Source organism: Sceloporus undulatus, chromosome 6 (assembly GCF_019175285.1).
Source record: "Sceloporus undulatus isolate JIND9_A2432 ecotype Alabama chromosome 6, SceUnd_v1.1, whole genome shotgun sequence".
Classification (NCBI taxonomy): domain Eukaryota; kingdom Metazoa; phylum Chordata; class Lepidosauria; order Squamata; family Phrynosomatidae; genus Sceloporus; species Sceloporus undulatus.
In genome coordinates, this window is record NC_056527.1 from 38007787 (window position 1) to 38030525 (window position 22739).

Genomic DNA, 22739 nt, shown 5'->3' on the forward strand with positions numbered 1-22739 from the left:
CCTTTCCAGTGGAAGTCAATTACAAGGACAAGACTATCACTTAAGTTTCATACAGAAGCCAGTCAACAAATTTGCCGGTATGTTTGTTGCTCGCTAGGTGGCAGCATAAGACTAAAGGCAGCATGATGTTTACAGAAAGTTACAGATGTGCTGTAGGAAGATGTGCTGTTTGAAAAGTAGCTAACCCAGCAATTCTAGACTGCAAACATATGTATAGCTGAACTACCCAGTTCATTCAGAAGTACTCCCAGGTAAGTTCATATAGGCATAATACAGTAAATCAGTGGTTCTCAAACTTTTTATCCTTGTGACCCCCTTAACATCTACATCCTCCAACTTGATGTAACGTAGGAATAAAAATAGTTTCATTTCAACATCTTATGTGGGGTGTGAGTTTTGGTTGTGCCTTTTAGCTTTTGTTTATTTTTAATGCAGTTTTATACTGTTTTTAGATTATTTTAACTGTTTTGAATTTTTATTGTAATTTTTTTCTTAATTTTTTTTTTTATTTTGTGAGCCGCCATGGACCCCTTCTAGGAGAAAGGCAGTATAAAAATGAAATGAAATGAAACAAATAAGTACATAGCCCTCCTCCTCCTTCTCCCTCAGGCAGAGGCCCCAAGCACCCTCCTTACCTTTCTCTTCAACTCAAGAAAATATTTGGGAAGAGGAGGAGAAGGAGATCAGGGCCTCCAAGTGTCATAGCCCCTTGAGCAATTCCTGTATTCCTTCCCATAGGTCTTGCTGCCCTGCATTTTGAGAACCACAGCAGTAGATCAGCCATAGACAACATGCAGTAAGTTAAAGAGATATTCTATCTAGACAATTATACAATGTATTAGTGCTTTGGCACTTATCTCAAACCTCTAATGTGCTCTGCATGGGGCTGCCTTTGAAAAGTGCTTAGAAGCTTCAGTTGGCCCAAAGAGCTGAAGCCAGATTATTAACTGGGGCTGACTCCAGGGACCATACATCTTCCTTGCTGCAATAGCTCCAATGGCTGCCAATCCATTTCCAGGCACAATTAAATATGCGGCTAATGGCTCAGGCTACTGGAAGGACCTCATCTCGCTGTCTATCATTGAATACGCAACTCAGGATTGTCCATGTCATCATATTGCCAGTTTCTATGTATTGCGGTTGTGTAAGCTGGACAGTGAAGAAAGCTGATGGGAAGAACATCAACTCATTTGAAATGTGGTGCTAGAAAGAATACCATGGACTCCCCAAAAGACAAATAAATGGGTCCTCAAGTCAAGCTTGAACAATCCTCAAAATGATTAAATGGAGACTGTCATACTTTGGCCATATCATGAGAAGACATGAATCACTAGAAAAGAAAACAATGTGCGGATGTGGAAATGGGATGCATGAGCCCCAGGATAATTACTCTCAATGGAAGGCTAATGAGATGACTAGGGTTGAAAACACACTGCAACAATAATCCAGTTTGGACCACTTTAACTGATCTCGCTCAGTGCTAGGGGATCATGAGCGTTGTAGTTTATTGTAACACCATAGCTCGCTGATAAAGCTAGATGTCTCACAAAACTAGAGTTCCCACAATAACCTAGAATTGAGCCGAGGCATTTAAAGCAGTCTCAAACTGGATTATTTCTGCAGTATATTTTGGACCTATAACAACCAGATGTGAAGAAGAGAATTTGATAGTTGGGACAGAGGGAAGACGAGCATTACGGTAGTATGTGGGGTAGTGGTTTGACAGTGGGACTTGGACTCTGAGGATGAGGGTTTTGAGACCCAATTCAGCCATGGCAACTCACTGGGTGATCTTGTGCAAGACACTCTCTCTCAGCCTCAGAGGAAGGCAGTGTCAAACATCCTTTGAATAAATCTTGGCAAGAAAATCCTAGGACAGAATCATTATAAGTCAGACACTTGAAGTCACATAGCAATGCTGCTGCTGACCTGAGCATTGTTTCAAATCAGTCTTGGTGCTGCTTCTCACTTACCTTCTCATATAGTAGAGACAGCTCTCATTTGACAACATAAAAGATCACTTCAAAAGAGTTGCTCGACCTTTAGCAGGTGCTCTCCATGCTAAGGTGCAGCCGGCACAGTCAGCTGTTGGAATTCACATTTGGAACTGCTCTTCCCATTAGATGGTGTATTGGATGATCAAAGCAAAAATTCCAGGTCACACCTCAATCTGTTCTGTCTCATAACTGGAGTATTATTTGTGTCACACCCATGAAATAGAAACTCAAGTAGCTCTGACGGGAGAGGACGATTGCATGGTGCGTATGGGACAGAAGAATCACTATGAATGGACCTTTGAACATGTTTTATGGAGTGTGCAGAAGAACAAACGTAGAATATAAATAGATATTCCTCATTCTTTTCTTTGAGGAGCTTTACAGATAAATAATGTGTACTCTCGCACTCTCCTAAATCAGCTATAACCACAACACAACATCAACAATAAACATTTGTATTGTAGAGTGTGTTTTACTGCTTTTTAACTTTATTAATCTGCATGTAAATAGACAAATGAAGTTAAAAATAGACAATTATATTTCCATTTCTTGAAGGCAACTATAGTGACCAACTTCTAATTGATTCTTTTTCTACAACAACGTAATTACAATACAATTGTAATTTAAGGGAAGATCACTTCTTTTTGGGGTATCTCTAACTATTTTACTTAGTTTTAAAGTTTCAGGGTATGTTCAGCCTCATACCAAAAATTTGGATTTTTTTTTAAGTAATAGAAGTAGCTATTTTAACTGCTTTTGCATAGCTATTTTGTGTTTAAAATATAGCTATCATGACAACTTGAGGGAGGGGGTCTTGGGACTGTAATTAATTACTTTTAGATGTAACATAAATGCTGCCGAATTCCACAGCCAGAGAATAGAAGCTAACAAAATGTTTGGTCAAGTAAATCCAGTTGGTTTGAATGCAGGTCTTTCTGACCCAAATATCCTTCCACTGATCCTATTTGCATCTGAGCTTGGAAGTTATTTGTAGATGATATATCTATTAACCTTTCCTAATTACTGTAAATACCTAATCCAAATCGGAGTGCCAGAAAGGGGCACATGCAAATAAGCAGAAATAACATGAAGCAAAAGGCAAATAGGTAGCTGGGTTGAAATTTATCAGAAGAGATTTATTTGAATGAAAACCTATTAGAATGTTCTTGACTGTTCTCACAATCCCCAAAAGAGTGCAATTTCGTAGAATTTTCTCAAATTACTTTCATCTGTTTGCTTTCCCCATCAGGGCCATAGAACAATGCTAGTTAAGTCTGGGGGATGATGGGAGATGAAATGGGAGGGAGGAATAAAGAAGTCCTGTTTCTGATGAACATGCCTGTCCCCTGGAAACTACTCCCAATTTTTTTCCCTTCTTCCTGGAGAATTTTTGGGAAACTGGTACTCTCCTTCCACATCACAGTGCATGAGAATAAGAAGGGAGAATTTCAGGAGTCGATTTAGTTCAGCACAGCAGGAAATATTTCAAGTTTTTATGGGGGGGGGTAGTATTAAACTATTTGTGGAGTCTTCGGCCTGTTACAGACTGCCCAAATAAAGCTGCTTCGGGTCTCTTTGGAGGTATGCTGTTTAAATGATGCATGCATCCTAAGAATCCAGAAGCTGCACCAAAGCTGCACTCCAGTGCTTAGGAATGGAGTGTGGCTTTGGCGCGACCTCCGGACTCTTAGGACCCATGCATCATTTAAATAGCATACCTCCAAAGAGACCCAAAGCAGCTTTATTTTGGCAGTCTGTAACAGGCCTATACTACCTCACAGCATCTTTTTACTATGAGGGTGTGTTTCTTTTACCTTTGGGAAGAGCCCAACAGATAAAGTATGTGCACATAAGGAGAAAATGACTACATGGAAGAGGTTATTTGGAATGCAACAGTTGCTAGTTTCAGTGCTGTAGTCTCAGGTCATCTAGCAGCCTTAAAAACGCCCCAGTTCCTCTCTGCTCTTCCCACTTTCCCTCTTTGTCCTCGGCTTACTTCCATTACTGCAAGCTGAATACAAAGTTTAAAAAGTATTCTGCATTAAATCTCCGAATAGGAAGCAGTATCTCAGGAGGATATAAGTGGATGGAATCTTATCCTTCCCAGTAGACTCTGGAAAAAGCAAACTGCAGCAATCTCTCCTCCCTTGTATGTCCTTCCTCATTAATTACCTTTGTCTGGCCACATGCGTCTTGATTTTCATCCAAGAAATGTTGGAACATATTCTGGCAGGCTTGCAATCATTTTGATTCCAACTTTTGTAACCATTTTTTTAATTAAGTTGCTGAAATTAGTTTGCAGGGGTACCAAAGGGTGGAAATTGTGTGGCCCTCCAACTCCCAACATTCCTCACTAATGGTTAGGCTGGCTAGGGCAGCTGGGAACTGCAGTCCAGTATCTGGGAAACCACATAATTCCTTCCCCTGGGCTATATAGTATTCATTAGGTGCATATATGGGAATTTGGTAAGTTAACACTTAGAAATTCATTCACATTGCAAAATGATAAGTGTTATTACTCTCCTTTAACTAGTTTAATTCTATTCAAATGTTCACATTTTGTATGTTTTTAACTGTATTGCTCATTTAAACTATAAGCCTCCTTTAGTCCCAATTGTGGGAGGGAAGCATGTTTCAAATATCCTCCTCCTCCTCCATAGTTCCATCCTATGAAATTCTGAGAGTAGGATTTAGAGAAGTATTTCAAATTCTCAGCCAGAGAAAACTAGTGGCTCACCTAACTACAAACTACAGGATTCCATAGGATACAGCCATGGCAGCTAAAGTGGAATTGAAGTGTTATAATTGTATAGTGTGAATGGGACAAATAAATGGATGTGGGCTCCAAAGTGCATTTTTGTGGAAAAGGACTTTAAAACAAGAAGAATCCATAGGTTATGTCTTTAATTAATCTACCCTCCTGAGGCATACTATTTTTCATTTGGTTCCATTTAGCAGATCATTAGAGTAAGCAAAAATAATGCAGAAGCAGAGGTTGAAAATGGTGCCTGAAGTTTATTTGCCCCTGCACCACCTATCCAGTTTAACCTGTTCTGTTAATCTAGTCCATCACATTTTCCTAACCCAAATACTGGTGAAGCAGATGGTTCATAGTCAGCTAAGTCCAATATTCATCTTGTTGTGCTTTTATTAATTTCTGCATGCTTTGAAGCCAACCTGGGAAAACTTCCACATGCCCATACACCCTGGGTAGAGCAGACAGGGTCTAGTTTCATGACTTTAGGTAATCGCTCATGACCCTGGCAAGAATTTATTCCAGGGTATAGGTACAAAGAGAAAATGTCAGAGGATATTTGAAAAGTGTGCCAAATTGAAATGACAAGGTGATGCTAGAAACATGTGGTGTACTTAAAAAAAATCTCTGACTAGGCAGATCATGCACTCATTGTGAAAATAACACTGACAAAACTATGTGCTACTCTTTTTACTCCAGTTAGCCCAGAAATGGCATTTCTTTTTTATTATTATTATTTTAAAACATCTTTAACCCTTGCTTCTACATCTGTAAGAGCACTCAGGGGAATTCCCAGTAAGATCAAAGAAACAAAAGCAAAACTAATTAAATTATATTACCTAAATATTGGTAGGTAAGCAGCATGTGCATAATTGAACAGCGCAGATGGCAGGTGATCAAACCAAACAGTGAGGGATTAGGCAAGGCATCAGCAAACAGACCAAAGCATCCCACAGGCCAATTGTGTCCAGAACGTCAACAGAAATGCAGTCTAATGGAACATTTGGAACAGGATGTTTCAAATCCTGGGCCTGAGTTCTTAGTCCTTCTTTCACACCTTCTGCTGAGATATTTCAATCGTCTCCACAGGAGAAAAGAATTCAAACCATCATTAATGAGATCTGGTGTACATTTCAAAGTTCTCCCCCATTCTTAACCTCAAAACTCTGACACAGCTTTAACTTTGAGATGATGATGAGCCACACAGCTTTTTGGTCGACTGGTTATTTCAACCTGTGACCATCACCATAGACTTAACTAGGTACTCTGATTATGGCATAAATCAACCTCTCCTGTATTGAAGACACTCTGTCATTAGAATTATATTTGTAATCTTTGATCGCCTTTTTCTTAAAAAAAAAAAATTAATTAACATGCCCTGATCAATCAGGTTTTCTCATGGTCATAATATACTGAAATTTCTCCAGTTATTTATTACTCTCCAGCACCTGTTCTGGAAATAGTTGGAATCATTTACATTTAGAGACTTTCAGAAAACAGTATTATCATCATATTTGAAAATCAAGCTGTTACCAGTATTTCCTTAAATCTCAGGTAAAACCTTATCAATATTACTATTACATTCCAATAATTATAGAACTGTTAGAATCCAATGAACAAGCACCACTTAGTTCTGGATATCTAAGGAATAATTGCTGAGTTGGATGGGGCCTCATGGGCCATAAGGTCCAACCCTCTGTTCAATGGAGGAACTTCAGCTAAAGCAACTCCAGCAGGTAGCATGAAGACATCCTGAGAAGAAGACTCTATCACCTCTTCAAGTAATTGGTTCCATTGTCAAACTGCTCTTTCCATCAAGAAATCCATTCTCATGCTCAAAATCTGCCCTTGTGTAACTTAAAACTATTAGACTTGGGCTCTCACCTCCTCTTTGTGACAGCCTTTTGATATTTAAAAATATTTAAAGAATGCAATCATGTTTGCCCTCAGCCTTTTTCCCACTAGACTCAACATGCTCCTTCAGCATTTCTTCATGTTTTGTTCTCCATATCTCTTATCATCCTTGTTGGCTTTCTCTGCTGTCTTGTCTATATCCTTCTTAAAATGAGGTGCTCAGAACTCAGATGAGACCTGATTAGTGTAGAATATAGTGGGACTATTATGTCCCTTGATTTTGAAACTATGCTTCTGTGTAATGCAGGCTAAAATATTATTTTCTTTCGTTGCAATGTTTGAGACTGACAATAAACCCAAGACCCTTTTCACACGTAGCACTGCTAAGCCAAGTATCCCCTATACTATACCTGTGCACTTGGTTTTTGTTGCCTAAATGTAGAATTTTGCATTTGTATTTGCTGAGTTTCTTTTTATTAATTTCAGCCCAATTTTCCAGTTTATCAAGGTCCTTTCGAATTCTGTTCCTATCTTCCAGTGTATTAAATTACTTGTCCCAAATTTGTATCATTTGCCAATGTTATAAGGGTTCTTTCTACTCCTAACATCTAAGTCACTGATACATTTATTATTATTATTATTATTATTATTATTATTATTATTAACCTTTATTTATGAAGCGCTGTAAATTTACACAGCGCTGTACATACAATCTTTTTAGTTTCTGGCCTACATTTCATAGTTTAAAAAGCCCCATGTCTCATGGGAAAATTACTTTAGGAACTATGGGGATTTAAAAAATGTACACAGTATCATGAACACTGATAGCACTTTACACTTTATGCAACAGTACATTTACTAAAAATAAAAGGTTGATACATTTAAATATCTATAGTGGAAAGTCCCACAACAAAATAGAGGAACACATGCTTTCCATGCACAATATCCCAGGTTAGGCCCTAATACCAACAGGATGGTTGAGAGAAACCTGTTCAAAATCAAGGAAACACACTGGCAAACACTATAGACAATAGTGAGCTAGATCGGCAAATATTACAACTTGACCAGAGGCAGTTTCACCTGTCTTAAATCAAGAGGGGAACCACTATCAAGTGAAGGAATTAATTCAATTGCAGGGACATTATGGGAATGTACACATCAGTGTTTTCCACAAACCTAAGGCAAAGGGATACTCGAAATAACAGCATATTTTAATCTAAAGTTCTCATTGCCAGTAAATAAGCCTTGTTGTTGCTATGTGCCTTCCAGTTGATGGTGACACTTACAGTTTTAGTCCGCAAGATTTATTCAAAAGATGTTTGCCATTGCCTTCCTCTAAAGCTGGGAGAGTGCAACATGCTCAAGACCTCCCAGTGGGTTTCCATGGCCAAGTGTGGATTGGAGCCCAGGTCTCTAATCCAACACTGAAGCTACTACAACAAGCTGGCTCTCCAGTTAAGCCTTAAGAGAGGCATTTTAGACTTTTAAAATGGCGAAACACATAGAAACCCTTTAGAAACTTTTAGAATTGGAAGGGAAAGAGATACCAAGCCAAGGAAATCATTGAATAATGATATCATAGGAAATGGGCATGGGAAATTTAAAGCCTGGTTGGGGGCCATAGGACTAGATAAGGCCCCAAGAACCTAGCTTTCCTCATGTGTTTTACATGATATATTTTTAACCAACAATTCAGATAAAATCTGTTGACCTGTTTGGCAGCTTTAACTCTGGGATGGATAAAGTGAAGGCTGCACATAACTGCCCCCAACACAATCTTTGTAGCACTCCCATGCAGCACAAATGTTTAACAAAATAAAACTGGGTGTTGTCACTTAAGACAGCCTGGAGGACAAATTGCTTGGACAAATTGAGGACACAAACCTACTCATCCTCTCTTCTCACAGTCCAAAATTAAAACCAGTAGAATGCATGTGGCCATTTTCAGTGTTCAGGTTTTTCTTGCATTTTTCAAGCAATTTTGCTTTTTTCAGGCTTGGTGTAGTCTGCAACAGCCCCTGGCAGGGAATATATGCCTCCTAGCCCTGCCATTGATGCCACCCACTCCTGCTTTAACTGATAAATGATTCAGAAGTAAAACTATTCTACACTATGATGCAGTATGCGCTTTCATGGATGGCTGTATTACTGACAAAATTTTCACATTTAGGCTGCTGTCTTATTTCCTACTTTGGAACAAGATGAATGGTACACAGGTTTTCTGAGCTTAAGTGTGAACTATTAAAGATAATATATTAGCACTGCAGCAGTGTATAAAACAGATGAAAATTCCACCTTGCACAAGTCTTTTTGTTGTTGTTAATTTGTGTAGCTAAGATGTTGGGGGGGGGGGACAGTCTGTGAAGTGTGTTTATAATATGCCTATTTAATTTCAAAGCTGGGAATTGAGTTACCCTCACGGTAAGATAAGATATAGAGAAAACTGTAGGATTGCAGGTTCAGTACAATACTGTTAATTTGCTTGGCTTGAAGGCTGGGGCCTGTTAAGCCCTTGATAAAACCAAATGGAATGTGTGCAGTATAACCTTGGACAGCTGGAAGGAGAAAAGGCTAGTCACAAATTAAATTAAGAGGTGTAAAATGTCGTGAGAAGAAAAACAAATTGAGATGGTGAAAACAGGTGCCAACTGACATTTATTCCCATATTCAGTCACACTTTCTTTTCTCACTGTGTGATTAGCAGCTAAGCTGAATTAGGACAGATTTCATGCTTCTGTGACCTCCATGAGTCCCCGTAAAGAAAAAGGAAAAACACCTGCAGGTAGATGTTTTTCCTGAGCTAAAACAGTAAAATCCCTAACTACTGTTGAACCAGCTGGATAATAGTGCTATGCTGGTCAGAGTTAAAGGGAAATGCTGACTTCACAAGAATGTATAAATTCACCCGCTGGTTTAAATCAAATTAAAGCTACAGTACTGCTCATTAAACAAATGATTTTGATGTATTACAGTCTAAATTGCATGTAAAAAGAACATTTGCTCCTGGAGCAAGCTCCTGCGGCTTGCTCTGTCTGAAAAGAACTGTGAGCTTGTGAGAACAATTTGGTTTATCAATTTACTTGCAAGGTGCAAAAATAGTTTATAACACAATCTACAGTGGATAGAGCAGAAACAAAGTCAGATCCCACATCTTGCACAAAAAAACTTGCTGTTTTCCATACAGCTGGACTGAAGTGAAAAACAGATCAAATATAATCATAACATTATCTTAGCAACGCCTAAAGCACTCATCTCATATGTGATCTGTTATGAGCTTTAACTATCAATGGCAGGATACAGACCACCAGAAAGAGGCGGCTGGGAGCCGCCTCTTTTTCATGTAATAGCGCCGCAGCAACCAAATTGCGCGGCACGGCTACATGGAAAAAGAGCGCTGAAAAGAGGCTTTGAGCACCGCTGCAAACTGCCTGCGGCAGCGCAAGCACATCACTGCCAGGCACACCCATCTGGACGGCACACAGCAGTGACATCCTGGTGACATCCTAGGATTGTGGGGCGTCTGGAAACGTCACCAGGACATGCTAAAAGGCCCGTTTGTACAGGGCTCGTGTTAGTTTGATGTGCTGTCTATATTAGGAATATGCAAAAAGTTTGCTCCCATGAACTCGTTCCTTTTATACTAACCAACTTAGTTGGGAATGTGAATATCCCAGAGGTACAATAGAAATTTTCCACAGGGGCAAACAAGTGGCATCTTGGAAAACTTGATTATTATGGAATTTATAAAATAAATGTAAAACAGCTGGCATCATTATCAATGAACAACAATAGTTCTGGCAGGCAGTCCCAGCTGTTGTGAAAATAAAACCTATGGAAAAATCCTAAAGGACATTTCTGAGCTCAAGACACACAATACTTTGCAGATCTGTTACTGTTTCTATCTAATGTGCAGGTGCACAAATGAATCATAGAGTTGGAAGAGACTGCAAGGGCCATCCAGTTTGAGATTCGTTAGATTTACTTATGATGTATTCATGTGAAATTGCTATTACATTTACTACTGTACTTCATTTATTCCAATAAAAATTATCTAAATGCCACCAATTTCTCCTTTCCAGTGGTCATTTTAGCAAGAACCAACAGATCCTCCCTTCACCCACCATCTTGAGGGGAGAGAGGCAGGCCAGCTCCAACTGCCTGCTTGGAAGAAGAAAAGCCCTTCCTTCACCCACTATCTTGAGGGAGAGAGAGGCAGGCTAGCTCCATTAGGCCTGCCTGGAAGAAGACAAGCCCTCCCTTCATCCACCAACTTGAAGGGGAGAGAGGCAGGCTAGCTCCAACTGCCTGCCTGGAAGAAGGAAAGCCCTCCCTTCATCCACCATCTTGAGGGAGAGAGAGGCAGGCTAGGTCCAAGAAGCCAAGTCCGCCCTCCAGTCCATCTGCCTTGGTCCAGGCCTCGGAGGTTGAGAAGAACTGCTAGACCTCGTCTCCTTTCCCACCACCACTCTCTTCTCCTTTTGTGTCATGTCTTTTTAGATTGTAAGCCTGAGGGCAGGGAACTGTCTAATTAAAAAGATGATATATACAGCGCTGTGTAAATTTACAGCGCTTTATAAATAAAGGTTAATAATAATAATCCTCTTACCATCATTCAATCACTCACTTTCCAGGCCAGGAGGTCTTCTGCTATGACTTCACATGTATACTAAACAATTTATAACGCAGAGACAGTAATTAAAAGAAACTGAAAACTTTCTTGTTAATACTTTATTAGTGTACTTTTCTGAGCTTTCTTGTTGAACAACATAAAGCAAGCTCCAAATAAAAACCTAGAGTTCTTAGCTGATCAAAAAGAGAGAAAGAGACCATGGCATTCCAAATTTGTTTTCATTCTTTGTTAAAGAAAAGGGGAGAAATAATGAAATAACCATTAGGCACACAGTTGACACATACTGTACAATGATATGCATAAGTCATTTACTTAACAACTATATTAAGATGTGCTCTTTAGGTTTTGCTCCTTGTAATGTAAGAACCATGCTCATGTGAGCACAGTGAAGTCGGATTTACAGGGAGTGACAAACCAGACTTTTAAAACAAGTCCTTAGATAAGCCAACACAGTAGCAATAACAGAATATATATTGTTGGTTAAGACAGTTTACACCTTTCATCTCAATACCTTTAAAATGCTCTCCTCCTTCTTTTCTTTTGTCTTTTACAGTTATTCAAATACACATGCGTTACATGAAAATATTGCACTAAAATTAAAACTGAGATTGTGGAATTCATATTTAACTTTTAAAAATTGTTACACATTCTGGTAGCAATTAAAATTAATTGTTTAGTTACAGCAAACACCAGAGGCAGAAGCTCGAGGATGAAACATATGAAATATTCCACCTTACTGTTCATTCTCTTTTAATTAAGGCTAAGTGCATTTTGTTGGACAATGGCACATTTATTTTCCAAGGCTGATCACAGCATTCTTGGGTCAGGACATACCCAGCTAGGTGTATGCTGCATTTACACAATCAATTTGGAACAGGGGCACTTTGAAAGATGGTAATCAGAATGGGCAAAGTGCAATCCTCCACATGTTGGATTGCAACTCCCAGAATTCTCCACCACTTGCTACACTGACTGGGGTGCATGGGAAATGTTGTCTCTGTGTATGTGCATGATTCCCACCCAATATAAATGACACAGGGGCTAAAGATATTAACATGTTAAAGGACAACATATGAACTATGCACAGCTCATCGAGACATACAGTTCATAGCGCCTGTCTGTAGGCATGCTCTGAAATTAAATACAGAAGACACAACACTGTGTGCAATTGAGATACATTAAAAGAAATTACTGAGTTTTATTCAATCAAGATTTTAGAAATAGGGAGTCAAAATTCAACAACTGAGCAGAATCTTAACAATTTAGATGCTCAAAGATAGTAGATACTATATTTTGACTGCTGATCATTCCTGAAGTATAAACTGAACCCAGTAATCTAGATATATTACATCAAGTCGTATAAGATTACTTTATTATAAGATGTACAGTATTTAGTACTAAAACATTTCTTGGTTTCAAAATGCTATATAGATTGTAGTATTTTATCAATGGATTGGGACATTGATGATATATGTCTATTTTCACAGAGTGCAATCACTTGGACTTCAAATTGCAAATGGGGGCATATAAATTTGAATATTCCTGCATGCAACACTAGCATGTTGAAGAAAAAGTCAGCTATAAACATTTTTTTCCTTTCATGCTTTGTTTTTAGGTGCAGAGATTTTTAAAAAACAAATGCTGTATAGAAGAAACATATTTTAATCAAATCCCCTACTTGCGATTTAATGTGGTACATGTCAGCTTTTGTTACCACTTCAGTGACCATCAGGGCATGGACTGAAAATCAAATCAACATAAATTCTTAAGAACACATGTGTATGAGAGATTTTGTTAACTGTCACCACCATTATTTAAAAACATGGAGAATGGGTAGGAATTGATGCTTCATGTCTTTTATTTTAAGATATAATAATGGTAAATGGAATTACATATCTACTATGTTGCTCAATAGAGACAAAGAAACTGCCCTTGAACAAGTGCTTATTGTAATGAAGATGTAAAAATTTGTTACAGGATGGCCAGTCTTGAATAGACTTTGTTGCAAGAAAGTTACCCAAATGAGAGTGTAAGGACTGCGGGGCATGCCTTAAACAGATGCCTTAAATGTAAGGGCATACATTAAACAGATGCTCTTCTTTGCTACTCCCCTCTCGATCCTCTAAGGTGTGAATTTTTGCTCCTGAATATCTGTTACTAAGTGGAGGACCTTAATCAAACCCTGCCAGTTAAAATCAGAGTTCCTTCCAGAAAAATGTGTTTAAAGCATACTCTATCTTGGATAGTTTCTGGTTGTTTTTTTTTTTTAATCTCTCTTTTTAAATAACCACTACATTGAAATTCTGTAGTCATAGAAGAAAGAAAAGTCAGAAAGGGAGATGGTGAATCCAAGATAAATTAAGGCTAGGCAAGTATAGTCAATTATTACTTTATTCTCAATTAGACATGTTTGAAAGTAAATAGGATAGACAGGGGACTTTCTGTGTTGAAGAGGTTTATTAAAATTTTACATTATGCAAAAAATAAAAAGATTGTTATTTAAAAAAATATTGTAATTATGTCTATTATTTTCATATATACACTATGGTGCATTCAGGAATTTGCAATTGTTTGCATATGACTGTTCACTGAAGTTTGTAAGACTTTCATCTCAGTAAGAAACCAAGTTATTTTAACTATTTACCACCTGAGGTGAATATACTTAAATATGTCTTAGGGTGACTTTTAATGGCATATAGTACAATATGTTTTAAAAATGTTTTTAATGTCAACAGTGTTTAATTGCTTCTCTCCTCAGTTCTGCCTCCAATTCCTAATAAATAAATGTACTGTAATAACCCCTTGGTAACCCCTTGTTTTAAACATTGTCCCTTCTCTTTGCTAAGTGCTATTGTGAATCTTTTTATTTAAAAATTATTTGAAGACAACAAAGATTATAATTATAGAGCAAAATAAGACAGCTAAACAAGCTGATTCAAACCAAACTTTACTTTTCTGTACTTCTGCCCCAGTGAATAATAAGCCCAACCAAGATAATTCATTTAGATTAGATTAGTTTTTGTTTTTAACTCAGGTAGATGATGTCATGTGCAAAACCCATATAATTGCCTCAATCTTTAGTTAGCAAATATAGTTTGGGGGAAATTATAACAGTTCTCAGAGCTATCTGTTCCACAAGACTTCTCTTCATGCTAGCTCAGCCTTTTCGGACCTGCTGAGATATACAAGCCTCAACAGTCATAATGCAAATCAAATCGCACCTGATTCTCACATTGCACAATCTCCCAGTTCCAAGGACAGCAGCCAAATCCTCCATTGCTATCACCATAGTTGTGCTTTACTTATGCCTCAGTGGACAAGGTCTAGCACATTTCATTGCTGGCATTCATAGATTCTGTCAGGAGTGGAGAAGAAACACATTCTTACAGAGCGGGCTAGTATTCTCAATGTTGCATGAAAATGCACCAAATCATTTAAGACACATTAATCCCATTCATGGAAGTGGTTGCCTTAGAGATGACGAATGAGAAGAACCACATCTCTTATGGATGCATTAATAATCTATTATGTGACACTAAAAGACTGGTGCAGAAATAACAGCATGAGAGAGTTTTAAGCCCCAGAGAATCTACCCAGGTCCTGGGCAAATAGACACCCATTACTAAGTTTGGAGTGTCACCTTTTCTGTAAAAAAGGTGTTTGTGTAGATTGTAGTCTATGCATGTACTGCTGCATCTGCTTTGAACTTGAATGCAGTTTTTTGAAGAGATCTGGAAATCCATACACTGGAAATAAAGTTTCCAAGAAGCCCTCCAGAAAGACATATACCAGCCGCTTGTTTAGTTGAGTATGTTGAAACATTTCAAAGACTCGGAGAATGCCTTTCCTTGTTGTCTCAGCACCTAGGATATGCTTCAATTCGTCTAGAAAAATAATAAAATATGGTAATTCAGTAAAATCTTTATCTTCATGTGTATCTAATATATTACTAATATGCTGCTTAAAAGATTCCCCCCCCCCTCTCCCCAAGTTGCCACAACTGGGAGCATTTTTTAATTCCTCAAGTAGGAACCAATTTAATACATTTCACAAACCTGGCATTATCCCCAGTAATTTTGTTTTTCCAGCAATTCTTGTTCGCATTCTGATTGAATTGTCTCTGCGGGGAACAGCTTCAGCCAAAATGCCATTTGGCCAAAAGGCATCTCTGTAGCAAACAATTTTACAGTTAAAAATGAAAATCATGTCACCTGCAAACATTGTTATGAATTACACACAAATTCACATGCAAGTATTATTTTTATGTCAAAACCTCAATAGCTCTAAATCACTCTCTGTATTTTCCTAGAACTTGGTTATATAAAGGTTGGCACTGGACAATTCAGCCAAGCCACTGAAGGCTATATATGGTGTCAAGGCTATTAATTTGATCACAGTAAACCAGTGGACTAGAGCTTTGATTCACAAAGGAAGAAAAGAAAATGCTTAATGCTATCAGTTTAATCTTGTTAATTAAAGGACTAGACTACTTAGAATTACATAAATTAATGTTTGAGAACATACAGAATATACATCTTCTCTGCAAAACAGAGCCCTGAAAAAGGGAGGTGATAGCAGAGCACCAACTATAGGCAGAAGTGCCAAGTGTTATGGGAAGAAGAAAAGGAACATGAATATATTTTCAGTATTAGAGTGTATTTTAACAGATTTCCTTCAAAGGAAGATTCCTGGAAAGAGCTAATAAGCAGTTAAAGTCCTGAAAAGTAAATGGCTCTAATGAAAAGCAGCATTCATTGTCAGCTATAGGCATAAATAAATGTTAAATATAAATATTTTTATTATATGGCACGCATAATAACACACCTGAACCGTTTAACTGCATCTGCTACTTGTTCAGGAGATGTCATCCAATCAACATGATCAACTATTTTTCTGAAATGAAGCAAATTCATGGTTAAATTATTTTAAAGCAGGTATTATTTTCTTAATATGTTCAACTGAATGTGGATTAAGTTGAACCTGAGCCTGTTTGCAGTTGTTTACACATCAGGGAAAAGGCTGTCAGGGCTTAATTCCCATTGAAATCAACAATTAAGATCATTGAACCTACTCTGGATTCAAGTCACAGTATTCTTTATTATTAGTGCAGCAAACAGCCAAAAGGAGGGAACATCTGGATCTATATCTCTTTATACCTCCCAAATGAAGATAAGTGGATTGGGGAGGAAAAACAGAAAACACCTTAATGTAAAGGTGCCTGCAGGGAACTCAATTTTGCAAGGAAAGTATCCATAACCTTTATATGTTTTTCAAATCATTGCACAAAAATTATAGTACCTTAAAATAAAAACTCCTGCAAGGTGATCAGGATTACTTGTAAGATTCATGAAACATAGAAAAGGTTGCAAGATACTGAATAGTCTAATTCCAACCACTAACATTTTACAGCTGGGAAAGGACTTGATATCCCAATGTAACATTCCACCAATCCAAATGCAACATACTACCCAATATACCAACTGACTCATTAAATAGATGCCAGCTAGCCATCTTTAAATGCTAACAGATTAATGAAGAAAGGACAGATACAGGAAGAACAGTTCAGAAAGAAGTCCTTTTACCTCATCAATCTAACAAAAAATCATGGATATTTGAGCTGCACCTGCACTGCAAAATTAATGCAATTTGACAACACTTTAGCTGTCATAACTCTAGAATTCTGGGATTTGTAGTTTGCTGTGGCACCAGAGCTCGCTGACAGAGAAGGCTACATATCTCACCAAATTACAAATCCCAGCATTACATAACACTGAATCATGGCAATTAAAGTGGCATCAAACAGTGTGGCTGCAGCCTAGGTGTCAAAATCTATAGCATCCTTTGTGCATAGAATCTGCCATGGATGCTCATGTTGATCCTGGTGTGTTTTATATTGCTGGGGATGATGGGAGATGCTTAGACTGGGCCTATTGGCTGGTCAATGGTATAGGAGGGGTTAATGTTCTTAGTAACTGTGTTAGCTGCTCAAAAGAGCTTATGGAATGCAGGGGAGGATTTTTTCTGTTGGGACCATGTTTTATCTTTATATAGAGGTTTGAAGATGTTCATGTGGGAGATGGGGGGTTAGAAATTGTTATGAGGAGAATAAATAATGCACGCCAAATATAGGTGATGGAGTTAATTAATACAAATGCTTTTACTATGTGGTGGTGGGTGTGGAACATTAGATCTGACCGAGACACTACTGATGGCTTCTGTTCCTGATGTCTGCAATAAAAGTCTTTTGTTTTCATTTCACCAAGACTGATTGACTGTTCATTGGGATAAGAGTTCACTGGTCCTGACACCAGATGAGGTACAAAACTGTATGAGGCTGACTATAGAAGAAAAGACAGAAATGCCAGCTGCCCATTCAGAAAACAGCTCTGTATACCCTGTGTTTTCTCACTGATTAATTTTATTTTAGGGGGGGGGGGATCAGCTAGCTTTTCTGTGCAGGCACACCAACATATAAATATCAACACTGCAATTATATCAAGGATAAAACTAAGAATTACTGTTTAAACTGGGAATCTATAGTTTTCATAAGCATTTGACATAATTTTTAAATATCAGAAAAAAGGAAGGCAGTACTTATTTATTGTATATCCATGCATTGCTCTAATCAGCTGCTGGAGCAAGTTTTTGATATTTCGTCGTAACCACTGATTTCTCTCCTTTAGATCAAAGATTTCATCCATGAGTAGCAGCATTATTTTAAGAGGAACATTGTCATCCACCTGATAAATTGGGAGAAAAAGATCTTACACTTCACCAGCAGAACCTTTTACAGGCAAAAAGATATTTTTTCTCAGACAATTTCAGTAATGGACATCCCAATTCCCAAATATATTAAGAGTCTTCTTTGTTCACAAAGATAAAAATACTGAAATGATTCTGCTCAAGCAAATACTGGGTTGGATTTTTTTTTGGAATGGAAATACTCTCTTTGCTTCAAGAATGGGCTTTGATGGAGCAGATGCTATCACATCTGTAGAGGGGATATGAATAGATTTTCTCTTAGTAGCCACACATACCACTTCCCATACTATTCCAGGTAGTTACCTGACCCAATAAAGCAGGGGTAGGCAATCCTTTTGAGCCTGGGGCCGGGTTGCTGTCCCTCAGACAAGTGGGGGGCCGAAGCCAAAAAATAAATAATTAAATACTTTTAAAAAATTAAATATATAAATAAACCAGGACAAATGTAGGACAAAATTTTCAAATGGAAGACACTCTTTTTTTAAAAAAAAATGGAGGACACGTGAAAAAAATTGCTGATTTTTAAAAAAACGTTAATATAAATGCATGTTTCTGAGGCTTCTATAGACAATTGCCCCCCAAAGGCCCCGGCGGCAATCGGTGGCAGGACCGGGCTGGGGCCGGCCCCAAGGCCTCGCCGGGCCACATCCGGCCCACGGGCCGCAGGTTGCCTATCCCTGCAATAAAGCATATATCTTGTGACTAAAGGGGATCTCTCGATTAATCTTCATGCAACTTGTTTACCATATATTTTAAAATGGCCTTTTTTATACCTTACAAAAGTTACTTTCATCCACAAATTAGCACTGAAAAAAATTGCCGCCTGTTTTTTTCTTGGCAAGCCACATTTTTGATAGGACATTTTTGATATTCAAATATCAAAAATAATTGAATATCAATATTTGATATTCAAATATCATGGATATTACACACAAAAATCTATGCCATAATAAATGTGTTAGTCTTAGGCAACAATGGACAAACTGCTGTCTATGGGATGCATTGGATCACCAATTACTGCTAGTAAACAATTTAAAAACCCAATCTGAACCTTAAATTGGCAAACAGTAACAAACTGCTAAATGCACAATACAAATGACTAAATAGGCAATGACCCTGGTACATTACCCATCATACAGAAAAGTTTCATTTTGCAATCATTTCAAAACATTTCCTCATTTAAGTAGAAGATGTAGCCTTTAATTTCTGCTTCTTTTCCCATTGCTATTCTACTACATTAAAGTTCATTGTTTCCTAAATTAAGAATTAAACAATATTATATAATGAATTTAATTTATGACATACTGAATTAACTGTAATCCCAAATAAGCTGTAGTGAATACAATAATGATTTATAGGTTACAAATCCATTCATCTTTACAGATAACAATTATTTTTAGAAGGTTTACAAGAAATTGTATTCCTTGATACTGATGTTTATCATAATGAAATAATTTTATTTGATAGGTTACTATTAAAATAGATATATTTATCCATTTCCACATGTTTTAAAGTCTATTTTGTCAGGTGTATATATTTAAAAAATCCACTACCTCTACCAACTTCCCCTTAAGCCACATCCCTGAGCTGGCAGCCAACTGACCTATCAGAAGTTGTCTACCCTTGCAATAAATATATCTGTTTTTTTTAAACTTTAGCTGCTGGTTATATCGCAACAGACCAATACACCCACCATTCTGAATTCTATAAAATATATTTTATCTGTAAATGCATTGACAATATCTCTTTCACCTGCTATACTCCCCACCCCAAAAATATACCTTAAAATTTTTAAACAACTTCAAGAATAAAACATTTAGGGAAAAGTATGTGATAATTTTTTTTGGGGGGGGGGGGATGCAACTAATGAAATACATTACCCTAATGAGAGGGAAAGAATGCTTTTCTGAAGTAACAATAGCAGTTAGTATACCAAAATACAAAGTGGAATGCTTTGATGTGGCAAAGAAAAATGTGAAGTGTAGAACAGGTGCAGATATATCCCCATGGCAAATCTGCATATAATCTTGGATAATGTTATGGCCCTTCTGTCTTCATGAAAGATAAAAGACCCTTTGAACTGATTTTCATATATTTAATCAGTGTTTCAACCACAATACTAAGAAATTACTCAACTTTTGGAAAACATCTGATGTTTATCCTTGTATAGTTCACCTTCCTATTCCTTCACAAAAAGATGCTCTTCAGAGTTTTAGATCTAGGAAAGGTTTTATCTAGGTCTATGATGCAAAGAACAGTGGAGTTTTGCATGCAGGAGAGAATCTTAGACCTGCCCAATTCATATCAGATGCTGTAATCAACATTAGTATAGATGACATAGAATTAATAAAAAAAATTACTTAAATGCCATATACCAGTTGACACCCAAAGAACTGCTCAACTAACTCCACATGCCCAAGCAGGATTGAGTTTCTCAAAAGGTAGTCCCTTGTGCTGCATGGGAAGCAACTTTTGAAACTGGTTGAACAGTGTGAAACTGAGATCTTCAAAATAATTATTATATTATTCTTATTATATTTATTTATATCCCACCCTTTCCCCAAAACTGGGTCTCAGAGAAACAGTACAATTAAAAACATAGAAAGTTACATTAAAACAGAATTGAATTATTACAATATTAAAACAGACTACATGAAAAAATATAGTTAAAAAGATAAAGGTGTTTAAAATACAACATCCAACCCATTCTTTAAAAACCTTCTGACTTAAAAACCTACCTGAAGGAGAGAGGGAAGGGAGTTCCAGAGTCTAGAGGAATGGGGAAATGGAGCTGCTGCTCCAAGACAAACTGGCAATGGACATAAGCCTTAAGCACCCCCATCACAATTCTGGGCATATTACAATACAATATGACTACCCCAACAATAGGCTTGCCATCTGCAGATTTAAGCATCTACTGATGGCAAGCCCCATTGACTTCAATGGCCACATGTGCATATGGTCCCAGCAGAGTGGCTGCACATGTGCGCACTACCATTGAATACTGCTGGACTTGAGGTCCTGCAGTTTTTGCCATCCATCCATGGGGGCTGGAGGGATGGAAAGGAATCCCCTGAATAAAAAGGGCCCACTGTAATGTATGGCATAACATTAGCTGCATGTGTGCACATACAAACATAATTTGTATAGTGCACCAATTCATAAAAGCAATGCAATAAAGCTAATTTATTATCAATATTTATTTCAATGAAAAAACAACAAACTTACATTGTCATCAAGGTGTGCTGCAACACGGCAGTGTTTAGGATCAACAAATGACTTCTGCATTAAGGGAGGTTCCTAAATTCCAAAGAGATATTTTTGACGAAAAAATAAAGGTGGAAAAACAATTTACAAACTCACAGCATTCTAGAACTTGATTCAAACTTTACATGGCACAATTAAAATATTTTATACAACCAAATTAAATTTCTATTAAAAACATTAAATGTAAAACTTATGCATTATTAATATCTTGGGAGATGACAGAGAGTCTAACTAATCCTGTATTCCAAGCTGAAACAGTGACATGAAGAAAACCCCAAGAGATATTTATTTATTCAATGTGAGGGCAGAAAGAAACTCATTTTTACTTAATTCATATACCATGTAAGACAAAAATATTCCATACTTCTAAAATGTTCTTCCACATTAGCCCAGAACATAAAAGACCTGTTGAACTAGCATTTTAAGATTTCATTTTTGTTCAGCTTTTAAAGTGAAGGGTTCCTTTCTACTTAGGCTACTGCTAATTATTCAACTGCAATCTCTTAAAATTAATAATACCCAGTACTGGTAGGTTAACAATGTTATTGTTATGCAATACGAAAAGGGAAGAAAGGATAAGGATAAGAGGAAAACTGGATTATTACATTTGGTTTGTGACTGGCATGCATCCTGCTTAATCTTATTTTAACTTTACATACTTGAAATATTTGTTTGTTTTTTAAAGATGCATACAGGTGTAATAGAGCAGAAGTTGGGTTAGCAATGAAAAGGCTAAATGGATAAGTGTATCTTATTCAAGGGTGGGAAAGGAGATTGATGAAAGCAAGGCCACAGGCAAAAATGGTGAAAAAAATGCTTCAGACATTTGCTCCCATATAACATCACAATTGCACACACGGCGCATCATGAAAGCCAGGACTTTCCAATCTGTATCTATGTGAAATGTACACTCTAGACCCTGAATACAGAGTATTTTTTAAACATAGAAGTAAATATGGCAGCTTCTGCATGGACATGGAATCATATGAGCACTGAAGCCCTGCAAGGCTCTGGCTTTCAATTGAATGTGAAGTGATGGGAGAGATGTTAAATTAAATCCAGGCCTTTTTGGCATTTTAACTAAGGAATGCAAAGTGATTTAATGCACCATTGGCTATGTAGACTGTTCTGAAGTTCTGAGATAAGGCTGAACCTGCATGTATATGCCTTTAATTAACAGCCAGAAAGTAGCAGTTTACTTTCTGTCTCATAGTATGACATAACTGCTTAATGGAGTTTTGGTAAGGCACAAAAGAAAAGAAAAGAAAAGACTACAGTGGTGTATGCTGTCCATGGAAAAAATAGCCCAAGGTTGCTAAACATACAGTTTATGGGAAGAAAGATGTATTTACAACAGCAAGTAATCTTTGCAAGGAATAGTAAACCCACAGAAGCATCGCTATAGCAGGATTGGGCATCTTTAAAAGCAGCACTTTAAAAAGCTGCCTTGCCACCCCAAGAACCATCACCTGCC

General features: G+C 37.4%; 1 protein-coding gene across 3 annotated transcripts in view; it reads right to left on the reverse strand.

The window, feature by feature from the left end:
* Positions 1-11319: 11319 nt before the first annotated feature.
* Positions 11320-22739, reverse strand: part of SNX13 (sorting nexin 13) — an 87754-nt gene continuing 76334 nt past the window's right edge. For all 3 annotated transcript variants that reach the window (XM_042472390.1, XM_042472391.1, XM_042472389.1), the window contains 5 exons: positions 21227-21298; positions 17831-17976; positions 16061-16129; positions 15292-15404; positions 11320-15120 (listed from right to left, as the gene is read on the reverse strand). In XM_042472390.1, the coding sequence (XP_042328324.1) occupies positions 14873-15120; positions 15292-15404; positions 16061-16129; positions 17831-17976; positions 21227-21298 (648 nt within the window). In that variant the 3' untranslated portion in view covers positions 11320-14872. The remainder of the gene's footprint in view (positions 15121-15291; positions 15405-16060; positions 16130-17830; positions 17977-21226; positions 21299-22739) is intronic.